Genomic DNA, 25,107 nt, shown 5'->3' with positions numbered 1-25,107 from the left:
TTACAGACTAAATTTATTTATTTTTTATTTTACCATTTGAAACTTAAATTATGGAAGACACAGAGGAGTTTGAAATGAGGCTGAGAGGAAGGGAAGGTCATAATGAGGTGGTCAAGTTTAGAGGTATAGGAGAATGTTTCTTTCAGGGGTATTCTTTACACTTGGTCCCATGTCCATGATGAGTGGCATGCAAAACTCAGGTTCCTCACGTCTCCCCAGATCTAGTCCTTGAACTGGCAGACATAGGGTAGCCTCATACCACAGTTGTAATCTTTCCATTTCGGATATCCTAGAGAGACAAAGGAGCTCAAGTAGATGTGGCTGATGGAGCTCTTGAACCCAAGGGAGAGGCATCCCAGATCCTGCCCTAGGATCCAAAACCTCTCCCTTATCCTCATCAATGTCCTGCTCCAGAGGAAGGAGACTCAAAGAAAGGAGAGATGAGAGGGGATGGGGGAAGACAAACCAACACTACATTTCCTAGCTCAGGAGGATTCTCTGAAGGTCATGCTGAGAAATGGAGAAAAAGAGGATGGAAAAGTCTGGGCAGAAAGCAGCTCCTCTGTTACTTACCTGTGCTACTTGACAGACTCCCACAATGGCCAGGGTTTGCGACAGTGGAGGGGTCTCTTTCCCAGGCCAAGTAATTCAGCAGATCATTGCTACTCCACTCCCATCCACCTGCACTGGGCTCATAGCCCTATAGAAGATGGAGTGTGGTGAGGCTGAATAGCCATGAGAGTTATCCTTGCATGAACCCCTCCCCAGCATCACCAAATTTGCTCTGCTCATCTCGATGCTTCCCTGGAGCCAGAGCTCTCCTCTGGGAAACTCTGCCCAGTTCCTTCCTCTTATTGGCAGATTCCCAAACCAGTAATCACAAAGACCTACAGAACCACCCAGAGTAACATGTTACTGACTGAACAGCAATTAGTGGTGCATTTGTAAATACCCCCTGACCCTCAAAGACAGTGTCTGTTCTATAGAGCAAAAATGGATCCTATCTTCACTTAGGATTCCCTCAGCACAATTTTTGCAGACTCTGTGAAGCTCAGAGAACTGAATTAACAAGGCCTCATGTGCAAATTGTGTACAAGCATGACAGGAGGCAGATTAACTTCAGCTGGAGACAAGGGACTTCCACAAAACTCAGCTGGTGAGCCACTACAGAGCCCTCCCTTTCCCCCTCATGTCCTCCTGGATCTCTGAGCTCCAGGGCTCTTTAAGGCATTTACTGGGCAGGCACAGGGGACAGGGAGTGGGCTTGGCGGGGGCAATAGCATCTTGAGAGGTTATGAAGAGAAGATGAGTTCATACCTCTGTGGGGTCATGGAGCCCAATCCAGATATTTGAGTAGGTGTTCACACTGTTCTTGACTAGGGAGGCCACAAAGGATGCTTCAGACCCACTGAGCACAGACACAAGGTGTCCCGAGGGCCTCTTCTGGCAGGCCATCTGTGTGGGGAAGGGAGAGACTCAGGAGGAGCCTGAGACATCATTGGGGGGAGGGTAGGCAGAGGTAGGGGAGAAGGGGTATATATGCAAAAGATGTGGATGCTCAGTCTTGCCCCCAAGAAATTCTGGAGAATGGAACTGACCCCCCCTGCCTCAGGTCTCTTATGTACTTTCCCTTAAAACCCTAACTGAAATCCAAGTACTCACATCTGCATCCATCCAGGATTTTGGTGTCATAAACAAGGCATAGCAGTGGGCGGCATAAGCCTTGGAGCCTTTGGGACAGCTGATCCATGGAGTGGGCACATCCTTCTGGGAGTCTTCACCTAGGGTAGGAGGAATTAAAAGAGAAGGAAGAAGTAAATAGGAGAGTGGGGATCAGGGTAGGGAGGTGACCTAGGGGAATATGTATGAGGCCAGTGCTTGGGAAGTGATGCCAAAGTCCTGACTGCCTCTCCCCATTGCCAACACTTTCAAGATTTCTTGATCTCAGGAAACAAACTGAGGGTTGCTGGAGTGGTGGGGGGTGGGTGGGATGGGGTGGCTGGGTGATAGACATTGGGTAGGGTATGTGCTGTGGTGAGTGCTGTGAATTGTGCAAGACTGTTGAATCACAGATCTGTACCTCTGAAACAAATAATGCAACAAATGTTAATAAAAAAGAAAAAGAAGAAGATAGCAGGAGGGGAAGAATGAAGGGGAGTAAGTCGGAGGGGGAGAGGAACCATGAGAGACGATGGACTCTGAAAAACAAACTGAGGGTTCTAGAGGGGAGGAGGGTGGGGGATGGGTTAGCCTGGTGATGGGTATTAAAGAGGGCACATTCTGCGTGGAGCGCTGGGTGTTATGCACAAACAATGAATCATGGAACACTACATCAAGAACTAATGATGTAATGTACGGTGATTAACATAACAATAAAAAGTAAAAAACAAAAGAAAAGATTTCTTGATCTTGGACCAGCCCCACTAAATGAGGAATCTTCTCTTTTCTTTTCATCCTTCCCCTTCAAAGTCCAACCCTTCCCCACTCTAGGCTGACCACTCTTGCACTGGGTCCTCATTTTCCTTCCCTGTGTCTCATTACTGACCCTTCACGCTTGTCCTCTTTCACCTACCAACCTAAATTAGAGTGCTGGGACAAAATGGAAATGACCTCCTTGCAGTGTTAGTGGACCACTGTGATGCTGGCCACCCCTAGTTACCCCAAAGGAAGGAGTGATGATGGACAAGTTATAAGCAGTTTCTTTGTGTGAGTATATGTGTCACCACATTACCACGGGGGCCTTCCTCTTCTTCTTGGCCCCGAGCATTCACAAGGACCCAGTGCTAGGAACAGTGAAAGCTCACCTTGGACCCGAGCCAGGAACATCAGGCAGGAAAGCAGCATCCAGGACATGCTGGGGAGGGCCATGGGAGGCAGCATCGTGTCTATGATCTGAGGAAGCAATCAGAGATCACTAAGGAAAGCATGATTGGAGAGAGGGCATGCAGAGATGCCACTCCTCTTCCTTGTCTTTCCATTGACATCTATCCCCTTGTATAGCTCTGGAAAGAACTGGAAATCTGTGGCCCTCCTACCCCCTGGGAACGGACAAGCTTGCCTGTGCTGAGACCAGAGCTCCTGTGTCTCTGACAGGGATCCTCCTGTACCTTCTCCCAAGTATGTACAGTATAATTCCTGTCATGGGTCTCATCTTCTCTCAGCTTCTACTCACCTGTCTTGCAGGGATTTGCAATGGTTTGTCAGGTCAGAGAAGATTGGGCTTTTATAAGAAAATTTGAAGGAGGGGCACTGAAATGAATTACAGGATTGTGGAGGGGACAGGTGTCATGGGAGGTGCTTGGCATTGGTTCAAGGAGATTGCCACCACAGGGAGGAGTCTCTTCCCAGCAAAGTCTGGGAATTTCCACAAATTTTTCCTCTTTCCTGTTCGCAGGTCAGCACTTTCCCAAGGAACAGGTGAAGTTTGTTCTTTCCCTGCCTCTTCTGTGTTAGGGGCTGTTGGCACAAATTGTAGTATTAAAAAAGGGGAACATCTAATGGAGTAATTCTTCTGGTTGATATTTCAAGAACTCCCTTCTGTAGGCATACATATGTATTTCTTTCTGTCTTGTGCAGTTAAATTAAATAATTTGGGATGATAAGTGGAGGCAAGTATGGCAATTACAAGTATCACAGGTCTCATAAGTGAGAGCATAGAAGGAACTAAAGCCAAGAATGGAGATGATATTTCAGGGTTGCCTCTTAAACATGGTGGTTAATTTTAAAGAAAACTCAGAATCATCTGGTGATTCAATAGTTGAGCCAAGATATTATGGAAAATCAGATGCTTAAACTTGCCTTGCTAGTCTCCTGAGAGATGGAGCTTACCTGATGGATAATTACAATGGGATAAGATAAGAGGCAATGGAAATTAGAGCATAAGGAGGATTAGAGTCAAATGATGCAGAGCCAAAGGAAAAAAAATGAGGGTTAAAAAAGGGTCAGAGCAGGAATTGGATGAAATTGTAGATATCATCCCATATTACATTTAAGTTAGAGGTGCAACGTCAAGATGTTCACTACCCTGGACTGCTAACAACCTCCCTTGCAAAGACTATCATTTGGCTCTAGATGAAAAGACATTTATTTCGGTTACATTCTTACTGGGAGAGGGTCCAGTTTCATCTATGGATACTGAGGAAAGTTCCTAGGTCAGGTTTACTTCCGAGTTGGCAATTCTGGCAATAGCAAGAAACATGTGGCTCATACTATGTGTTTCAGGTTTGGTTTGGCCAGTCCTGGACAAAGATATGCTGGGATTTTCTACATACCCTGACATTCACAATAGGTTTTTAGACCAGCCTGTGTGTAAATGTCTACGGTAGGGATTTGTGATGAGGTCATGCAGTTAAGCTCATAATTGATTCATGTCCCCAGAATCCAATATCAGTAGAATCCACAAATAATCTAATAAGAAATATAGCTAACAGATTCTTTTGTTAAAAAGGAAAAAGAAAGTATTATGTAACAAAATATATACAAAAATATGTAAATCCAAAGCCATAACTATAGTGAGAACTCAGTAGAAATTAAAGTTTAAAAGAACTGGAGGAGATTATGCTAAGTGAAATAAGTCAAACAGAGAAAGACAATCATCATATGGTTTCACTTATCTGTGGAACATAAGGAACAGCATGGAGGACATTAGGAGAAGGAAGGGAAAAATGGGGGGAGGAATCGGAGGGAGAGACGAACCATGAGAGACTATGGACTCTGAGAAACAAACAGAGTTTTAGAGGGGAGGGGGAGGGGGGATGGGTGAGCCCGGTGATGGGTATTAAGGAGGGCACGTACCGCATGGAGCACTGGGTGTTATACGAAAACATTGAATCGTGGATCACTACCTCAAAAACTAATGATGTAAAAGCCAAGATGTCCATCGACAGATGAATGGATAAAGAAGATGTGGTATAGATATATACAATGGAATATTATGCAGCCATCAAAAGGAATGACATCTTGCCATTTGCAATGACGTGGATGGAACTGGAGGGTATTATGCTGAGTGAAATAAGTCAATCAGAGAAAGACATGTATCATATGACCTCCCTGATATGAGGAATTCTTTTTTTTTTTTAAGATTTTATTTATTTATTTGACAGAGAGAGACACAGCAAGCTAGGGAACACAAGCAGGAAAGTGGGAGAGGGAGAAGCAAGCTTCCCGCTGAGAAGGGAGCCCGATGCAGGGCTCGATTCCAGGACCCCGGGATCATGACCTGAGCCGAAGGCAGACGCTTAACAACTGAACCACCCAGGTGCCCCTGATATGAGGAATTCTTAATCTCAGGAAACAAACTGAGGGTTGCTAGAGTGGTGGGGGGTGGGAGGGATGGGGTGGCTGGGTGATAGACATTGGGGAGGGTATGTGCTATGGTGAGCACTGTGAATTGTGTAAGACTGTTGAATCACAGACCTGTACCTCTGAAACAAATAATATATTATATGTTAAAAAGAAGGAGAAGAAGAAGATAGCAGGAAGGAAAGAATGAGGGGGGGGGGGAATTGGAGGGGGAGATGAACCATGAGAGACTATGGACTCTGAGAAACAAACTGAGGGTTCTAGAGGGGAGGGGGTGGGGGGATGGGTTAGCCTGGTGATGGGTATTAAAGAGGGCATGTTCTGCATGGAGCACTGGGTGTTATATGCAAACAATGAATCATGGAACACTACATCAAAAACTAATGATGTATGGCAATTAACTAACATAATAAAAAAACTAATGATGTACTATATGGTGGCTAACATAATAATTAAAAAAAGAACAAAGGAAGCTAAAAACAAAAAAGGAAGAAAAAGAAGAAAAACAACAAAAAACAAAATATGTGTTATTGGCTTTGGAAATAGGCTGAAGATGGAGTAAGTATTATTGGAGGTCAGAAAAATGGACACCTACATTGTGCAGTGTTGAAACATTTGAAAAACTGTGATTTGCTGTAATTTGGAGGACAGCTAATATATCTAATGAATTTGAAAATTTTAAAAAAATGAAAAAATAAAATAAAAAATAATGTATCACGCAAATATGATAATTAAGATGATTGAGAAGTAATCTTGCTACATTAAAAGAATTACTTGAGAAAAAGTGAGTAATAGCAATTACAAATCTAGAATGGAGTATGTTCTCGAATTCTTGAAAACTCAGTGAAATGGAGCAAAGAATCCATTTTAGATTAATATAACCTAAGGAGATATAGTAACCTAATCAAGTGAGTAAATTTTAATTGGGTCTTGATTATAATAAAGTAAGTTATTTCAGAGACAACTGTGAAATATAAATATGGGCTTATATTTGATAGTCCCAGAATTTTAATTTTTTTCTTGTGATAATGTTATTATAGTTAGTGAATTATCCTTATACTTCTGATACTTATAGTGAAGTATTTAGAGGTAAAATGTCATGATATATACAACTTATTTTCAAATTATTCAAGAAAATGTCTGTGTGTAGAGGGAGGAGAGGTCAAGGAACAGGAAATAAAGCAAATATATTACAATCTGGTAACAATTACTGAATCTAAGTGTAAGATGTAAGAACATTATACTATTCTTCCAATTTTTTATATGTTTAAAATTTTCCAGATAGAAAGTTATAGTTTAACTTACATGTTCACTATCAATAATAACATATATGTATTTTCTCATCATTACCATAAAATAGAAATATCATAATATAGAACAATATTCATGTTGAGTCATATATAAAAATATACATTAAAAATAAATTTTACAAACTCAAATAAAATATTAAAGTATTATAAATAAATATTTAACACTTAGATATGTAAACAGTTAACAAGGAAAAACAATGCGGTAATTGATTTTCTGTGTCCAACCAGAAAAAAATTATATCTTCAGAGTTAAAAAGAGTGATCATCAGACTGCACCTTTCAAAGCAGAGCTCAAATAGTTTTGAAGATGGAAAGCCTCTGAGTCCTTCATTTGTTTGTAAGAGGTGGATTTATGGGCAATCCAAAATTTCTCTTCTCCTTTTCAAGCTGTACTTGGTTTCCTGTCCTTCTGAATCTTCCCCATTGCTAGGTAGAAGCATTTAAACTCAGATCCTCCTATTAGAAGTTATTAAAACTCAGTTTTGTTTCTATTTTAATTGAAATAAGGTTATACTTATAATAAACATTAAGGTTATAATATCCTTAACTGCAATGTAAGGCTTTTGTTTTGGGTGACTGGGTGGCTCAGTTGGTTAAGATGTGTAATTTGTCATATTTTAAAATCTCTAAAATCTGAGGGCACCTGGGTGACTCAGTCGGTTAAGTGTCAGCCTTCAGCTCAGGTCAAGATCCCAGGGTTCCCTGCTCAGTGGTGAGCCTGCTAGCCTGTTTCTCCCTCTCCTGCTACCCTCTCCCTCCTTCCACTCGCGCTCCCTCTCTCTCTCAAAATAAATAAATAAAATCTTTAAAATAATAAATAAATAGGGGTGCCTGGGTGGCTTAGTCAGTTGAGTTGAGCGTCTGCCTTCCCCCCAGGTCATGATCCCCTGGCTCTGGGATCAAGCTCAGCATGGGGCTCCCTGCTCAGAGGGGAGTCTGCCTGTCCCTCTTCCTGTGCCCCCCCAACTCATGTGCTCTCTCTCTCTCTCTCAAATAAACAAAATCTTTTAAATAAATATATAGATAAACATAAATAAGTAAATAAATAAATAAAATCTCTAAAATCTGAATACAGTCCTAATAATGACAAAAATGGTTTTCATCTTTGCTGTGTAGGACAAGGGTCAGCAAACTTTTGTAAAGGGCCAGATAGTAAATAGTTTGGGCTCTGTGGGCCATACTGTCTCTCAATTCTGCCATTGTAGCATGAAAGCAGCCAAAAACAATATGCAAATGATAAACATTTGTATTCTAGTTGAACATTAATTATGAGCACTGAAATCTGAATTTCACATCATTTTTATGTGTCACAAAATATTCTTTCTTACTGAAATATGATTAACATACAATGTTATTAGTTTCAGGTGTACAACATATTGATTCAACAATTCTACACATTACTCATTGCTCGCCATGATAAGTGTGGTTACCATCTGTCCACCATACAACATTTTTACAACATCAAAATAGTCTTCTTTTGATTATTTTCTAACCATTTAAAAATGTAAAAAAAAATTCTTAGCTTATCGGCCATATAAACACAGGCAGTGAACCAGATTTTGGACCACTGAGTATAATTTGCTGACAACTGGTAGATACAAAATAGAAAGAAATTATCCAAACAGTAATATAATTAATTATTTAATTATAATATGGTAAGAGCACTGAAGAATAAGTATAGGATTTTGAGAGCATAAAACAGGAGTGGTGTGACCTGATCTTAGCAGGCAGTTAACAAGTTGGTCTGATTCCAAAGGGCATTCATTTTCATAATTTTTGTTCCAATTGGAACTAAGAAATAGATGTTTAGTAGTAAGCCCAGACTAACCAAAAGAGCTCAGAAAAGCACATTCATTTCAAATGTGATTTTTTCAAATAGTTGTAACAAGTTAAGATGAGTTAAAGCATCATTTATTGAAAAAAACAGTATAAGAAGAAAGAAGGTGAGTCTCAGACACTCTTCTCCAAAGTAACTTATTGCCTGTTCAAAAAAATATAAATTACAACTGAAGATTGTGTTTAAGAAACTAGAATATACAGGTCCAGGTTCTCCATCCAAAATCTACTTCCAGGTCAGAGGTCCACAGTCAGCATCTATGACCAAGGTGAAGTCTAGGTCCAGACTCTTGTCCAGACTCAAGATCCAGGTCTAATACCAGGTCTAAGATATAGGTCAAATTAACTTCTGATTTACAGATTGGATGTCCAGGTCAAGGTAAAGTTCCAAGATCATGGTAAATTTCTCAAGTCCAATTTCACATCTATGTTTAGTTCTATGTCCAGGTCCAGACTAAGTCCCAAGTCTAAGATTAGATGTCTAGGTCAATGTCCGGGGAAAACACCCAAGTTCATGACCATGGAGCATAATTAAGGTCAGATTCCATGTTCTAGACAAATTCAGATCCAAGTTTTGGGTCTTATATCCCATTCCAATGTCTAAGTATAGATGATATGTTCACATTAAGCTCCAATATGTGAGATCCGGGTCTTGGCCTAATGTCTAAGTTTGAAATTATGAAAAGTGCAGGTAAAAGGTCCAATGTCCAATTCCAGTGTCCATATTCAGTACAGATTTATGGTCCATGTCTATAGTCCAGATCCAGTGTACATATTCTAGGTCAGTCCCATGTTCATGACTGGAGTCTTTGTCCAAGGTCCAGGGCCACCTGCACATTTAATGTCGATCTCAAATTCCAAACATTCCAGGTTCCAAGATTTTCCTCCCTCTCCTCCCCCATAGTATCTTCTTCTTTTTTTAACATCCGTCAATTCCCCTAGATTTTATTCCCCCTTTTCCTCCTTCCATTCAAATCTAAAATTTGCTGATCCTTCAGAATTTTTCCTCCTTCTCTTCTATTCTTTTGTTCTTCTCTTGTGACACCTGTTAATTCTCCCCCAATATTTTCTTCCATTCTTTTCCATCTCCTGTCTTATGACACTTGCTGATTCTCTAATATTTTCATAAGCTTTATAAGAACAATAAAGCTCAGAAATATACATTTCTCTCAATTTCACTTTCCTGTTATGGGTGCTTTTTGTCTCTCTGTGCTAACTACTTAGGGAAAGATTAAAAATTATACCTGGAACAAAAGATCTTATCTGAGCAAGTTCCCTGCATTCTGACAAAGACTCATCCTTTAAGTGAAGAGCACGGTGATAGTTGCATGCCTATGATGTAAACAAATACCATCTATGTTCAGGACTTTAATACTTAATGAAGCCTCATATGTTGGTCCTATGTATAATTAGTGAACATGTTTCCCTTGCTATTCTCATCCACCTTGCTATAGGGTTTATGAAAATGCACCTTACAAAACCTTAATATATTAATGCATGTAGTATATAAAAGCCTTTACTGGAATGTAGCCAGCTTTTGTATGTTGTTTTTGATAAAGTATATGAAGAATTAGATAAAGTATGTAAGATTAGATATTATTTATTATATATATATTAGATATTAGATATTAGGTAAAATATATATAAAGTATATACTATATACTTTATATATAAGTATATATACTTATATACTTTATATATATTTATAATATATATACTATATATTAAAGTATATAATATATTAGATATTAGATAAAGTATATAAAGAATTAGAACTTGGATTCCTAATTCATATATATAAGCAATCTACAGAAAGCAATTCTTAGTATGATAAAAACCAATAAACTATAGAAGCGTATATTAATAACATTTTACATAAAAGTAAAACACTTCTGTAATGAAAAATGTCTAATAAAGTAAGCAGTCAAAAGACAAATCTGGGAACAACCGTTTTTAACTTAAACCAAAAATGTACCCAATATATAATGACTTTCTATAAATCAATTTAAAAATATCAATAATTCAATAAAAAATTGTAGGCAATACAAATATTTCACAGTAAAGGAATTACAGTATTCTTCATACTACAGTATGATCAATCTATTAAAAGTATGCTCACATAACAAAATAATTGCAAATTAAAACTGCACTGAAACATATAGGAACTCTGTGCATTCTGCTCAGTTTTTCTGTAAAATTAAAACTTCTCAAACAGTAAAGTCCCTTAATTAAAGTAAAACTGTACTGAATCTATCATAGTGGCAAAGATCTGCAAGTTTGATTATAAACTGTATGAGCAGGACTGTGAGGAAGCAGAATCTTCACACATGAAGTGAGGGAAGATAAAGTAAAGTGATGCCTCCCTTTGCATAGGGCGATTTGGCCATATATATCAAAAATAAGAAAATGCATATATCCTTTGATCCCCAAGTTTTACTTCTTGGTATTTATTATACAAATACATTTACATACAATGCAAAATTAACTATGTTCAAGGTTTCTTGTTACAAGACTAGTAATAAGAGGAGAAGAATAGAAATAAGCTAAATATATATGAGGAGAGCAGAATAAACTACAATGCTTCTATTCAATGAAAGATCAGTTCACAGTGCCTGAACCAGATGTGTTTCAGAATTCAGAATTTTTGGATTAAAAGGTACTATGGTAATTGTCTATTATATGACACTCCCAGGAGAGACTAGGACAGTACGTCTTTATCCACCACATTAACATTCTGCAGCAATATGTTCGAAAAATCACATTAAATGGTATATAAAGACCATACATTTTGAAGTACCTTCACTTCAGGTCCGCTCAGACAGGGTGAGATTGCATCACCGGATGGGGCTGAATAGTGGTCCCTCAAGGTGTCCGTGCCCTGATCCCTGGAACCTATGAGTTCTAGGGTTACGGGACATTACATTAGGTTGCATATATTTGGTTACATGACAAAAGGAACTTTACAAATGTAATTAACATTAGGGACATGGAGATGGGGAGATTATCATGTATTTTCTGGGTGAATCCAATATAATTACATGAGACATTAAAAGTAGATGACCATCGCTGGCTGGAAGAAGAGGAAGCCAGAAGAGAAGAGGAAGAGAGATGTGATAGAAAGGACAGTCACAGAGAAGGACCGTATGCACCACTGCTGGTTTAAGGTGGAGGGGGCAAAACGAATACAGATGTCCTTAAGGATTAACAGAGACCTAAAGCCAACAAAGAAATGGAGAACTCAGACTGACAGACGCAAGGAACTGAATTCTGCTAAAAACATGAGTGAGTTTGAAAGCGGATTCTCCCCTAGAGCCTCCACAAAGGAAGACACTTAGATTTTAGCCTTCTGAGACCTGGAGCAGAGAACCACAGCCTGTGTTGCAGAAACTACAGAATTGCAGATAATAAATTTGTGCTATTTAAAGAATCTAAATTTGTGGTGATCTGCTCAGGCAATAATAGAAAATCAATATAATTATCAAGTGAATGGTAAACATACTTGTGTGGGGGTTTTTTTGTAAGATTTGATTTACTTATGAGACATAAGTAAGACATCACATGTCTTATAGTATGTCTATGTACACTCTATTCTTAGATATATATCTAGGAATGAAATACCAAGCAAGTCAAAGTTTTATTTTGTTTTTCTGAAATGCAGATGAGGAATTGAGGACCTATACTGTGTAGCTATAAAAAAGAATGTAGAAGCTGTTTATGTACTGATGAGAAAAATTTCTAAGGTATGATTATGAGTGAGAAAAAGGTACAGACCTGAGTATATTGTATTTTGTGTACAAAGGAGATAAGGCAATATATTAATACTTGCTTTTATATGCATGAAAAAACTCTTAAAGGATAAAGGAGACAGTAATAAAGATAGCTCCCTTCAAAAACAAGGAGTGATGGTAGGAATCCAAGAAGATGGGGCCAGAAGTAGGAGCAAACCTCACACACAGATATACACACATGTGTATGTGTATGTATACACACATATTTTGTATACATGCATATATGTGTATATATATATGTACCTAGTTTTTTTCAACAATGGGAAAGTACTCCTACTCAAAAATGAAAATAAAATTAATGGTTCACCTTTGTAGAGGTGATATTCCCTTTTTTATACATGGTTACATTTGGCCGTAGAGTTTCTCAGGAAATTACCCACTTTCTAGCCACCCCAGTTTCCTAGACAGTAGATCAGCTCCAGCTTTTAGCAGTGCAGTCCTTCCCCCAAGGCTGCTGCTGCCTTCCCTGGCACTGTTCCAACTCTCACTCTAAGAAGGTGGCTAGAGGCATTGATTGCCCTGTTTTATAATGAAAACAAACAGGCAAACCTAAACATTTTAAATTATTAAATTAAGTAATTGTTTTTTAAAATAAAATATCTTCATTTTGTTTAAGGCTCTAAAGGGAAGATCCTGCACCCAATTTTCCCTGATTTAAAACCATGGCATGTGTTCCTAAGCGAAACTTCATAAAAGAGAAGTTAACAAGCTATCTGTTCACCCTGATGAAGACCTGCTGCATATTATCCAAATAGGAAAAAATATAAACCTGAAAAATCAAGAAGTGTTTTGGAAATGGCCAAAATGATGAGCATCTTTGTTTCTTCCATCTATAATAAAAATTCCAATGGCAGCCTGGCCTCCTGAAATGAGCAGCCTCATGGCAAGTCTTGGCTAGCTGAGCCTGCTGGGCCTCCTTACCTCCTCACCTCCTTTGGCTCTGCCTTGGGGGGAAAACACAGGAAGGACAAGAAACCTACTCTGCTGACATATAAAGCCAAAAGACATGATTATAATAATGACTCACCAATTTCTGGCCCCAAGTCAAAGCTCAGTAAAGGCTTATACCCCTCCTCCTCCGCCAAATAATCATAAATCTGGTTTCTTCTGCATAAGAGGCCTTTATATTGATGGTTACATTTCAAAGGCAAAATAGTCAATATACTGGGCAAGTTTCCCTATCCATTTCTTGTAAGCCATACGTGAAATTTATAACCCTTCTAACTGATCATCACTCCAGGAATGTATTGATTTTTTTAAAAACACATAGTCGACATCTGTGATTGCTGGCTCCAAATAGAACTGATATTTAAACAGCAAAAATCATTCTAGTCTTTACATTTGTATGGGATTAACAGTTCCCATCATTTCACCCCATTTTCTGCAAACTTCCAGCCCTGGAAGAATCTGTGATATATGGTTTTTGTATTGAAGGAACAAACCAGCATTTTTTCAGTGCAGGAGCTCTGTTGAGAATTGGGGTTGGCAAAATTTTAAAGATGTTCCCCACCCCACCCCCAATATTCCTGCCCCTGGTTGTTCAAACACTAAGCTAGGTATTGTGGTAAAAGAACTTTGCACATATAATAAAGCTACTAGGAAGCTAACTTTAAAATAAGAAGATACTCTTGGATTATCTGGGTGGGTATAATTTAATCACATACACCCTTAAAAGGAGAAGAAGAAGGCAGAAAAGTCAGATGCAGTAGAAATCAGGAAAGATGAGGCAGGAGGGGAGGACAGAGAGATCTTAAGTGTGAGAAGAATTTGACTCATCACTGCTGTCTTTGAAAATGGAAGAGGGACATGAGCTAAGGAATGTAGTTACTCTCCAGAATCTGAAAACAGCATCTAGCTGACAGCCAGCAAGACAACAGGGACCTCAGTCCCAAATCACAAGGAACTGAATATTGCCAATAAGCTGAATGAGCTGGGAAACAGATTCATCCTAGAGCCTCTAGAAAAGGAATACAGCCCTACTGCCATGTTGGTTTCAGCCTTATGAAACCTGGGGTAGAAAACCAGCTGAGGGATGCCTGGGTGGCTCAGTTGGTTCAGCCTTCAGCTCTTGGTCATGATCCCAGGTCCTGCATCAGGCTCCCTGCTCAGCAGGGAGTCTGCTTTTCCCTCTGCTCTTCACCCCGCTGTGCTCTCTCTAACTCTCTCTCTCTCTCCCTCCTTCTCTCAAATAAATAAATTTTAAAAATTCTTAAAAAGAAAAACAGCTGAACCATGCTCTGCCCAGATCTCTCACCCACAGAACTGTGAGATGATAAAATGTATTGTTTTAAGTTGCCAAATTTGTGGTCATTTTTTATGGAAACTATAAAAAAAACCCTAGACATTAGTTTTTTTTTTTTAAAGATTTTATTTATTTATTTGAGAGAGCGAGAAAGAGAAAGAGAGAGCACATGAGACGGGGGAGGGTCAGAGGGAGAAGCAGACTCCCTGCTGAGCAGGGAGCCTGATGCGGGACTCGATCCCCGGACTCCAGGATCATTACCTGAGCCGAAGGTAGTCGCTTAACCAACTGAGCCACCCAGGCGCCCTAAACATTAGTTTTTATATAGGAAGTAAAATTTTCCTCTAGTCCATGACATGGTGTGGGCCTCACACAAAGCTTACTATCCCCTCGCCAGCATAGTCATCAGCATTCGTACTTGCATCTGCTTCATGGGACATCCTTCCCACCGTGCTCTCCTTGTGAGGAAAAATTGTGACTCTATCACTCATGAGCAAATGTGTCTCAAAGGTTTTTGTCAAGAACTGAGTCTTAGTCATTGTTTTATTTTTCATAGCACCTGGGGTAGAACCTGGCACATAGTTAAGTCTTCAGTAACCACTTGTTGACTTGAAGTCAATGATTTATGTTTTTCCCATAAATACCATCTGAACACTATTTATTTTCTGAGTTGTTCGTTCCCACCTCTATACCAATTGAGGAACCCTCACTGAGTTGTAGCTGCCCAGAAATGGGACTAGGCAACGTTGACACAACTACAACTTGTGACCAGCACTGATAGCAATTTCTGCTTATGTTCAGGGCAGAGTTCTACATTTTCTTTGGAAATTTACTTTACTCTTCAAATTATTTCCAAGGCTTCTTCCGCACATTTACTCTGTGTAAAAATAACAAATCCCTCCTAACGAACCAGCTGAGCACCTTCAGGAAAACATTTACACATCCTTAGTCCCAGAATTGGGAGGGAGACTTTGTGAAAATTGTGGCAGCCACCACTGATAATAATGCTATTGCTGTGGGAAATTGCCTTGATATAATGGTAGCTTCCAAGTCAGAGGTCACGGAACAGAAAGTCTCACTAATGAAATTAAAATGCTCAAACCATGCAGTTTATTGAAATCAATTCAAAACATTAGGTGAAAATGCAAAGAGAATAGATATAGTAAATTAATACTTAGGAAAAGTGCAAGCAGAATGGAAAAACCACACTACCTAATTTGGGGCTACACAATTATAATTAGTAGTTTACCTATTGCTATGTAACAAAATGCCCCAAAACTAGCAGCTTAAAGCAACAAATACTTACTATATTATAGTTTTGTGAGTCAGGAATGCAGGAGAATCTTGGAATAGAAAAAAATAGGAAAATTCTGAAGAAATTTGAATAGAATATGAACTTTAGTTAATTAAAGAAAAAGTGACTGCCTTATTTATTTAAATGGTTTTTTTTTAAAGAGTTTGTGAGTGCTACAAATATTGAGCCTTTACTTCCCATTATTTAAATCTAAAAATGATATCTTGGCTGGTTATGAAATTCTATTAGAATAGACCTTCCCCTTAGCTTTTTATGCAAATGGTCTCTTCTTCTGGAATCTAATGTTTTGTGGAGAAGAGTGAGAGTAATGTAATTTTTCCCTCCTTTGTAGAACATAAGATCTTTCTACCTGGGTTCAGATATTTATTTGTTTGTTTCTTTGTTTATACTAAATTATTTTTTTAGTCTCCCATTACATTTTCACCATTTCTCAAGCCTGTCCTCAAAGTTACTGATATGCTTCTTTTTCATCTTAGGTCTAGCCCTTAGTGCTTCCTTACTTTCAGATCTATGATAAATTTTATTTTTTGTTTTTTCTTCTAAATCTTAATAAAAAGATGATATATATAGAACACATGCCATAGAGACCAAAAGATTTCTAACTTGCCCAATTGAAGAAGAAAAACAGAACAAAAAGAACAGAAAAATTAGTCAAGGAAAAAATAAAACTTTGCAATAAAGGACTATCTGAATCCAGAATCTTCTGAGTTCCAGAAAAAAAAAAAAGAATACTTACTGTCAAGATGACGTGGAGTTAGATGAAGGAAGTTCAAGAATAAGAAAAAATATTACCATCATAACTTTTTCTCCATGTCGTTGTATCTTCCATCTTCAGTACTCTCTTCATTGATAGCTTCTAGTTCTTTTGAGAATACAAAGACAATTTTGCAAAAGTTTTCTTCTGTTTTTTTTTTGTTTTTTGTTTTTTTTTTTTTTTGATTTCAACATGTATTCTGTATTTGAACTTCACTTCTAATGTCTATGTCCTTCTTTTTGTTTGACACAGTGTATTTACAGAGATCCAAGGCCAGATTGTCTTTTTACATACCTTTGAGTAGAAGTTCTATCTGTGTCGTTATTTTGCCTTAGAAAAAATATTGGAGGATTCCACTCAGCTCCTTTCTTTGCTTCCCTGGATACTTTTCATTTTTCACTTAGTGACTGAATTGGTGGTTTGTAATCGCGGTTAGATCTTGTGTTTTTTGAGCGTGGGAGGTGGCAGTGGTATCTGGAGTGAACTGACAGTTGGCTGCTGGTAATTTTAATTCGGGTAAGCTCTCTCTTAGCGCTTGCCAAATTTGCAATACCATCTGCCAGAGGGCTGTATGTGCTCCCTTGATTAGAAGTGTGAGGCTACCTCAGAGTTAATCCTTTACCTTGCTTTGAGGAGAGCAAGTTTCATGTTGGCAAGTGAGTGACTGTGAAATCCCCTTGGTCCCCAAACTTTTGGTTGCATTGTTATTAACTTATCTCAATTAATTTTCACCTGAAACTGCAAACCTGAATCTCAGCTCATTGTTGCCCAGTATTCTCTGCCCTGCTTCATCTCATATCATTTAGGACTCTTTCTGAGTGAAGAAACCTAATGGCTTTAGCAGTAGGGTTTTTGTTTGGTTGTTTGTATAAATAAAAATATAGAAGCTGAGCTAATTTTATGTAGGGGACTGATCTACCACCAGAGACCCAGTGTATCCAAATCTGTTCTGCCTGCTTCATTTATAATTGAATATTGTTAAATCTGAGTAATGGACACATGTGGTTTATTACATTATTTTCTCTGCTGTTGTCTGTACTTGAAATTTTCAATATAAAGAGTAAAATGAAATTACCAAAATGGGGAACGCCTATATCTCTCCTTCTGTTTTCATCATTTCAAAAAAGGGTTGTTTTCAGGGCCTTTTCTTGCCTTTCATCTATATTCAGACCTCTGCACTGTGATCAACATGTAAAGTGTTCTCTGTAGCTTCTTTCTTTTATTTGATCCAGATTTTGTGTTTCTGGTAAGTTTGTCATGTGGACTTGTGGCAGGTTGATTGAAGATATATTTTACCGTACTATTTTAGACTTTTATTCGTTCATATGGGTTCTTTGGAAAAGGGAGTTAAATAAACAAGAAATTTTCCTTGACAAGAGAGTCTACTGAGAAGGATATTTATTAATTTGAGCAGAGGTATCAATACTGCTCTAAGTTTTTTTTAGATTTTATTTATTTGTCAGAGAGAGAGAGAGAGCAAGAGAGCACAAGCAGGAGGAGAGGCAGAGGGAGAGGGAGAAGCAGACTCTTGGCTGAGCAGGGAGCCTCACATGGGGCTCGATCCCAGGACCCTGAGATGATGACCTGAGCTAAAGGCAGACGCTTAACCGACTGAGCCACCCAGGCGCCCCCAAATCACCCTCACTTTTATCTTGGAGTGAATTTACTAGTTCCAACTCAGTTCTATGCATCCTTTACCATCATTTTCTCTTCTTTGAAATTGTAAAACTGCCCAATCCTCTCACTCGGATTCAAGGAGAGTGAATGACAACACTTAGAACTGTGGTGTCTTATCTGTCATACTCTTGCTTGTCCATGTGAGCTGCTGCATAGAGAGATAGTCTACACTATTGTAGATACTTTCATATCCTACTGTTTTCTTGTCCCTTGTTTAGCATAGCATGCTACTGTGGTTCATATCAACTGCACGGAGTCAGTGGTGACAGTTGTGTTAAAACCCAGAATTGCCAACCTAAATACAGTGGTTCTTGGGAAAGCATTTAATTCAGTGGCTGCTTTACAGGTAAAATAGTGGGATCTGTTTTTGAAAGAGAAGAGGGGAAACTGATACAAAGGCAGAAATTTGTGAGAGAGTCCCTGAGGAACATAATAAGCATCTGTTTTGTCTGGAACATGTGGAGCCTTCTTCCCAAATGAACACACAGCCCGTAGATGTCACTGCCATATCTTCATTATAGGCAATTTTTTTCAGTGTAAGAGAAATTCAGCATAACAGCTGTCACATTATGTCTTTTAATATCTCATCTTTTTGTGATGAAGGAAGCCATAGCCAACCAAGTAAGAAAGAAGTGACTACTGGTGTTCTGACTTAAATCAGTGAAGGTCTTCTTTCCACTTCTGCGAATCTTGAGTGTTCTGTAACAGCAGCTCTGAACTGCTTATACTATGTTCTTCAGGGAAGAATAAAGAATTTGGTGAGATAAAGCTAGCTCAATTAAAATTTTCCCCTGTGATTATGTTTTTAACATATTTGGAAGTATTAGAATATCTTTTATTTATAAATAATGATGAGGATAGATGGTAAGTTCTGTCTTATTCTTTGTTTTTTTTTTTAAAGATTTGTTTGTTTTAGAGAGACAGAGAGGTGGGGGAGGAGCCAAAGGGAGAGAATCTCAGACTCCCCACTGAGCACAGAGCCAATGCAGGACTTGATCCCATGACCCATGAGATCATGACTTGAGTCAAAACCAAGAGTCAGACACTTAATCGACTGAGGAACCCAGGCATCCCTATTTTACTTTGTTTTTAATAAAATACAGAATTAGCAACACTACTATACCATCCCATATCTAATTCATGACATTAGAAACCTTGATAAGTACTTCTATAATTCTTGAGTACTCCAAATACAAGATAATATCTATAATGGCACAATGTCTGACACAGAAGAGCATTTAATGAAGTGTTTGTTACCATACATCTCTTTATAGCTTTAATACAGTTAACCCTTAGACAATATGGATTTGAACTGCATGGGTCCACTTATATACATATTTTTTTGCAGTACGGTACTCTAAATGTATTTTCTCTTACGATTTTATTAACATTTTCTGTCTCTAGCTTACTTTATTATAAAAATACAGTGTATAATGTGTATAACATAAAAAATGTGTTAATAGACTATTCATGTTACTGATAAGGCTTCCAGTCAACATTAAGCTATTAGTAGTTTCCAGGGAGTCGAAAGTTAATACACAAATTTCCTACTGTGCAGGGCATCAGTACCCCTAATCCTCATGCTGTTCAAGGGTTAGCAGTACATGTATCCCTAAACACCATTTGGTACTATTCATACAATTTTACATTATATATAAACATTATCATATATTCTTCTGCAACTTGATTTTTTCCTTTCAATATTATTTTTGTGAGATTTATCCATGTGTATGATACTCCATTCCTTAGTTATACTTCAATTCATTCATTCTTCTTTGGGTGGAAGTTTCAGTGTTTTTTCCAGTCTGTTACTAGACAGTGCCTTTTATAGTTGCCCTTCACCTTCCATTTTAGGGCTCTCATTTCCAATAGGTCATCTCGAGTCACTCTTGAGGAAATTAATTGGTTAAATGTAGCCTCAAGAAACAAAGAGATTTCACTCTAAAATCAATGTGAACATACCCTAAACATGAGATATGGCCTATTGGTAGGAATTTTCTACTCTTCCATTAAAAGGTATGTCACACATTGATAGAAATTGTATTACATTCCTCAATTTTCTCATCTGCCAAAAGGAAGAATAATGGTATCCACTTTACAAGGTTGTTGTGAGGTTTAAATGAGTTAATACACATAAATGCTTATAACAATGTCTAGCACATGGTACATGCTATCTGACTGTTAGCAGCTGTCATTATCATGGTAATACTGCAGGTAACACTTTGCTGTTCTCATATGTATTATAGTAACTTTATAGGTATTGTTTTTCTACATCAAATATACTATTGCTCAGGCTTGGCTTGGATGCTATATATTCAGAGACATGAACAGAAATTATCTATGAAAATTTCTGTCCCTTACAAGGCTACATTCAAAACATGACTTGATATCTTTGGTGTTTGTTCAGTTGGTATTTCTAAGTACAGATGAAAAAAGATGAAAAGGACCTTTGAGCTACTGTGAGGAAAACTGTTGTTGGTGAAGAGCAAGCTAGGTTAGTAGGAGAGCTGGAATGTGGGAATGCAACAGAGTCAAGGGACTGCAAGAAGGTGCCTCTAGTTCAAGCCTCTTCGTATCTTAAGGAGGCAGGGGACTGGAAGAATCTTGGGAACGTCATTTCATGTCATCTCACTTCAGGCTACCTTAGATGAATACAGCTTTTGGTGGTCCCTGAGGACCCAGATCCAGTAGGCTTATCCTAGGCTTTCAGTCTTTTCTCTGACTGACACATCCAGCCCTCTACATGGGGTCAGTGGGTAAGTTTCAGGATACTTTATTGTAAATTTTGGTTCCTAGAGCAAATCTGTAGCCATAGTGTTATGATGTTAGTGTTTTCTCTGTAGTTTAGTACTAACCTCCAGACAGGTGTCCAACATTTCAGGTCAGTAAGATTAAGACCCAGCACAGGTAGAGCGGCTTGCCTTGTGTATATGCAAGCTTTATCTCCTTTAGCCATCACTAGGTCCCCATGCTGCCTCTACTTAGCACCTTCAGAGAAATTAAAAGTCTCTGAAAAAAAGTGCCCAATTTACTTAAAAATCACAACCATTTCAGAGATACTTGAGGATGACGTTTTGCAGTGGAATCTGAAATGTTATTTTTGTTGTTGTTTCATGATTTCTCAGAGGATGTAGTTGCCATTCTGCCAACAAATTGCCAACATTTTATGAACTCCCTGTTCTCTAGGATTCTTTCAACAACCCTGCTTAGAGAATAAAACTAACATGGCCCTTTGGAACTGCCACCATGTGGAAGGAACTATGAGTTTGTAGGCATGAGAATTCAGGTTGCTCTCTTCAAAGCACTCACAGCGCACTTCTGAGAAGTCTTTAATGCCCAATGACCCCCTCTTCGAGTGACTACTGCCTTCTTATCAATGATATCTCTAGATCCATTTGCTATTCCTATCTATTACCAGGGACACCCAACTGGTAATCCTCCCTCACATCATGATAGCACTGAATCACTAGTTAATTGCTGCTTCTCCTAACCCTACCTCAGAAATAGCACCCAATACAGAAATGGGACCCTTCTCAGAATCTTTCATTAGGAACCCAATTTTTACAAATATTTACAATTTTTACAACTATTTGGATAGCAGCAAATAGTTCCTTTGGGGTACCCTCCGTCGCTGACTTGGGTTGTTATGTCTGATTTTGCCCATGTAAAACCTCGTCTCTGATGGTCTTCGGTGGATAGGGCTTTTGCAGAAACAAAGCGTTTATGACCTGTATCACTCACCCTCCCACCATGGGTAGTACCAACTCCTCTCAATTTTGTCCTGCTAATCTGAAGAGCCTTCATTTTACCCAGCCTTTCTGTACTGCTTGCTTCAGAACCAGGAAACAAACAGTTATACCCCAGGGATTTCGGTATGTTTATACCTGCCATCAACTTTTTTTGCCACACAAGTCTGAGACATAGAGGGGTGGGTAATATCATCTGAGGAAGAAATAAATTTTGACATCTCTGAATTCATAGCAGAGAGAGAGAGCAAGGCCCCACATATGGGGGTGATTCATTCAATATTGCTGAAGGAAAGTCCTAGGACCTAAAATATAAAAGATAAATAATAAACTTGGGGTAGAGATGTCAGGGTGGGGTGGAAGTGTGGGAGTGGACTCTGTTTTATGTATCTAGAGTTTGACATGTAGCCCTTTTCAGCCTTTTAAGTGACACATACAAATCTGTAGTACTTAGGTAGTTCCAACTATTTTCACAGGGTCACTCCAAATTGAGCAGCTCTGACATGGACTCAAGCCATCCTCTTGTGATTCAGTGCCTTTTCAGGAGTGATTTTATTTCTGCCTCTATTAACCCTGTGAATTTCTCTCTGGTAGAGTTAAATAAAGAACCTGTTTCTTTATTTCAGTAGAAAACTATGCACCATCTACAGCATACCCTTTGGATCATGAGTCTACCCCTGCTCATTGTCATTGTCTTTGAGCTATTTTGCAACTCTTTATATAAATTGTAGGTAATGTATATGTTCCCATCTGGTAGTGATGTGATCCCACCCCCACCCTCCCGTGGGCAAAACAGTCCCATTTGCAATTCATTTTGTCCCATTTGCAATTCATTTTGACATTTCTTTTACCCATATAAATAAATCTGTGCTGTTTTGACTTTTCTTTTGAACTGCTTATAATTTCTGCCTGCTTCCCTCATATGAGTAAAATAAAATTTTTAACATGTGTTCAATCAGTATGAGAGTCTGATTTTACCTTTTTCTATAAATTATCTTTGAACAGTATCTATTTCACAGGATTGCCTGTGAATTCCTCATACTTAATCACCATTTTACTTTGGTCCATGAGTAAAGAATTGAGTAACATTAGGGATTTTTGCGGTTTCTCTGAAATTTGTCAAAATGTTTATTTTAGGTACCAACTTATTTCACAAAGGAAATTCATTACACTTTAGGGAAGTGGAAATTTTGCCATCTCAGCAAAAACTGCAGTGCAGTTTACTTGTAGAGATGGCTTGGGGTCAGGGGTTTGTATGCTCAGCTATTTTTTTATTGTTGTTATTTACAGGATTCTTGTTTAGGGATGCATACTCCTTTATCTCTTCTCAGCATTTTGATCATTCTTCCACATCTTGAAGCATGCAAAGTGCTGGAAATCACATTATCTCCGCTTCCTGTGTTTTCTCACCCAGAGATATGCACTATGTGGAAATAAACAAAGACCACCATATTAGAACAAATAGACTATTTATTCAGAGCTTGCTATAACAAGAGTTAGCTGCCATCACTTGCATTTAGCTGAGACAATACCAAAATCTGGAATGTTCACAGTGTCCTCAATGTCCTTCACTCCCTGGTAGACAAGTCCAATAATAACCAGCAGCTGGAGGTGTATACAAGTGGAGGTGACTCCCAGAGTGTGGCTGGCAGGAGTATGGATGGCACACCCTTTACAAGATGCTTGGGTATTTCAGCCTGGTGGGGCTTCTGCGTCTGCACTCCCTGTTGGGGGATTACTACCAGGCCATCAAGGTACTGGAGAATACTGAACTGAATAAGAAGAGCATGTATTCTTGGGTGCCTGAGTGCCAGGTCACCACAAATACTATGTCAGTTTTGCATATTTGATGATGTATCGCTACCAGGATGCCATCCGGGTCTTTGCCAACATATTCCTCTACATCCAGAGGACCAAGAGCATGTTCCAGAGGACCACATAAAGTAGGAGATGATTAACAAGCAGAATGAGCAGATGCACGTGCTGCTGGCCATCGCCCTCACCATGTGCCCCATGTGAATCAACGAGAGGCTTCCTGCAGCTGCAGTAGAAATATGGGGACAAGATGCTACGCATGCAGAAGGGTGACCCACAGGTCTATGAGGAAATTTACAGCTACTCGTGCCCCAAATTCCTGTTGCCTGTGGTCCCCAATTATGACAACGTGCACCCCAACTACCACAAGGAGCCCTTCCTGCAGCAGCTGAAGGTGTTTTCCAAGGAAGTGCAGCAGCAGGCCCAGCTCTCTACCAACCACAGCTTCCGCAAACTCTACACCACTATGTCTGTGGCCAAGCTGGCCGGCTTCCTGGACCTCACAGAGCAGGAGTTCCGGATCCAGCTCCTTGTCTTCAAGCATAAGATGAGGAACCTGGTGTGGACCAGTGGCATCTCTGCCCTTGATGACGAATTTCAGTTGGGCTCTGAGGTTGACTTCTACATCGATAAGGACATGATCCACATCGCAGACACCAAGGTCGCCAGGCGCTATGGGGATTTCTTTATTCAGCAGATTCACAAATTTGAGGAGCTCAATCAAACCCTGAAGAAGATGGGACAGACACTCTGAGTACATTCACACTCTCGTTAGGAACTTATTTTGAGGTCTGTGTAGGTGGAGCATATTTTTGTCACCATGAAGCCTTTACCTAGATCAGCCATCAGCCATTCAGCTGAGTTAAAGTTTATTTGAATTAAGGACTGAAATGCTTCAAATAGGTCTCAGTAAAAGATCTTTGGAGCTAAAAAAGAAAAAAAAAAAGATCATCTGGGTTACGGGCTATTTCTTGGGTCAGTGCTGTTTAAGGAGATTGAAAAATAACGAGCTTAAATGTCAGTGGCCTCCATTTTCTTATCTGTAAAAAGACTGACCAACATTAGGAGTCCCGGTTTTTTCCCTCAAAAAAATTTGAAGCTTTTCAAGCAGAGTAAAAACTCGTTCAAAGCGCTGGTTGGAGTTTCTAAGAGCATGGCCCTCGTGAGCATAGTTCTGGAGGCTGCTTGTCCTGACTTTCACTGTGACCTTGACAAAGCACCAGAAATAACCAACAAATTTTGTATGCCAGGAAAATAGGCTCCAAGTAGGATGCCTGCCCAACCTATGAAATGCTGTGAACCCAAATGGATCTTTACTCTGGA

General features: G+C 39.0%; 1 protein-coding gene and 1 pseudogene across 4 annotated transcripts; one reads left to right on the top strand and one right to left on the bottom strand.

Moving 5' to 3' along the window:
- Positions 1–16,937, bottom strand: LOC112820664 (lithostathine-like). 4 transcript variants are annotated; one of them, XM_073896857.1, is made up of 7 exons: positions 16,841–16,930; positions 11,245–11,348; positions 2,805–2,892; positions 1,663–1,781; positions 1,318–1,455; positions 574–700; positions 1–289 (listed from the first exon to the last, which is right to left on the bottom strand). In XM_073896857.1, exons 3-7 carry the CDS (start codon positions 2,878–2,880, stop codon positions 222–224), a joined length of 528 nt encoding a protein of 175 aa, XP_073752958.1. In that variant the 5' UTR covers positions 2,881–2,892; positions 11,245–11,348; positions 16,841–16,930; the 3' UTR covers positions 1–221. The 4 variants fall into 4 exon arrangements, with proteins under 4 accessions (XP_073752958.1, XP_073752959.1, XP_025723420.1 ...); XM_073896858.1 differs by lacking the exon at positions 16,841–16,930 and adding an exon at positions 16,529–16,797; XM_025867635.2 differs by lacking the exon at positions 11,245–11,348 and having other exon boundaries at positions 16,841–16,937.
- Positions 11,504–24,702, top strand: LOC112821306 (eukaryotic translation initiation factor 3 subunit L pseudogene; annotated as a pseudogene).
- Positions 24,703–25,107: the final 405 nt, after the last annotated feature.

The sequence above is a fragment of the Callorhinus ursinus genome, unplaced genomic scaffold (assembly GCF_003265705.2).
Source record: "Callorhinus ursinus isolate GAN/ISIS: 27379988/994484 unplaced genomic scaffold, GSC_fseal_2.0 scaffold10, whole genome shotgun sequence".
Classification (NCBI taxonomy): Eukaryota; Metazoa; Chordata; class Mammalia; order Carnivora; family Otariidae; genus Callorhinus; species Callorhinus ursinus.
Note: the sequence above shows the minus strand (reverse complement) of the source record. Positions and strands in the feature narration are given on the sequence as shown.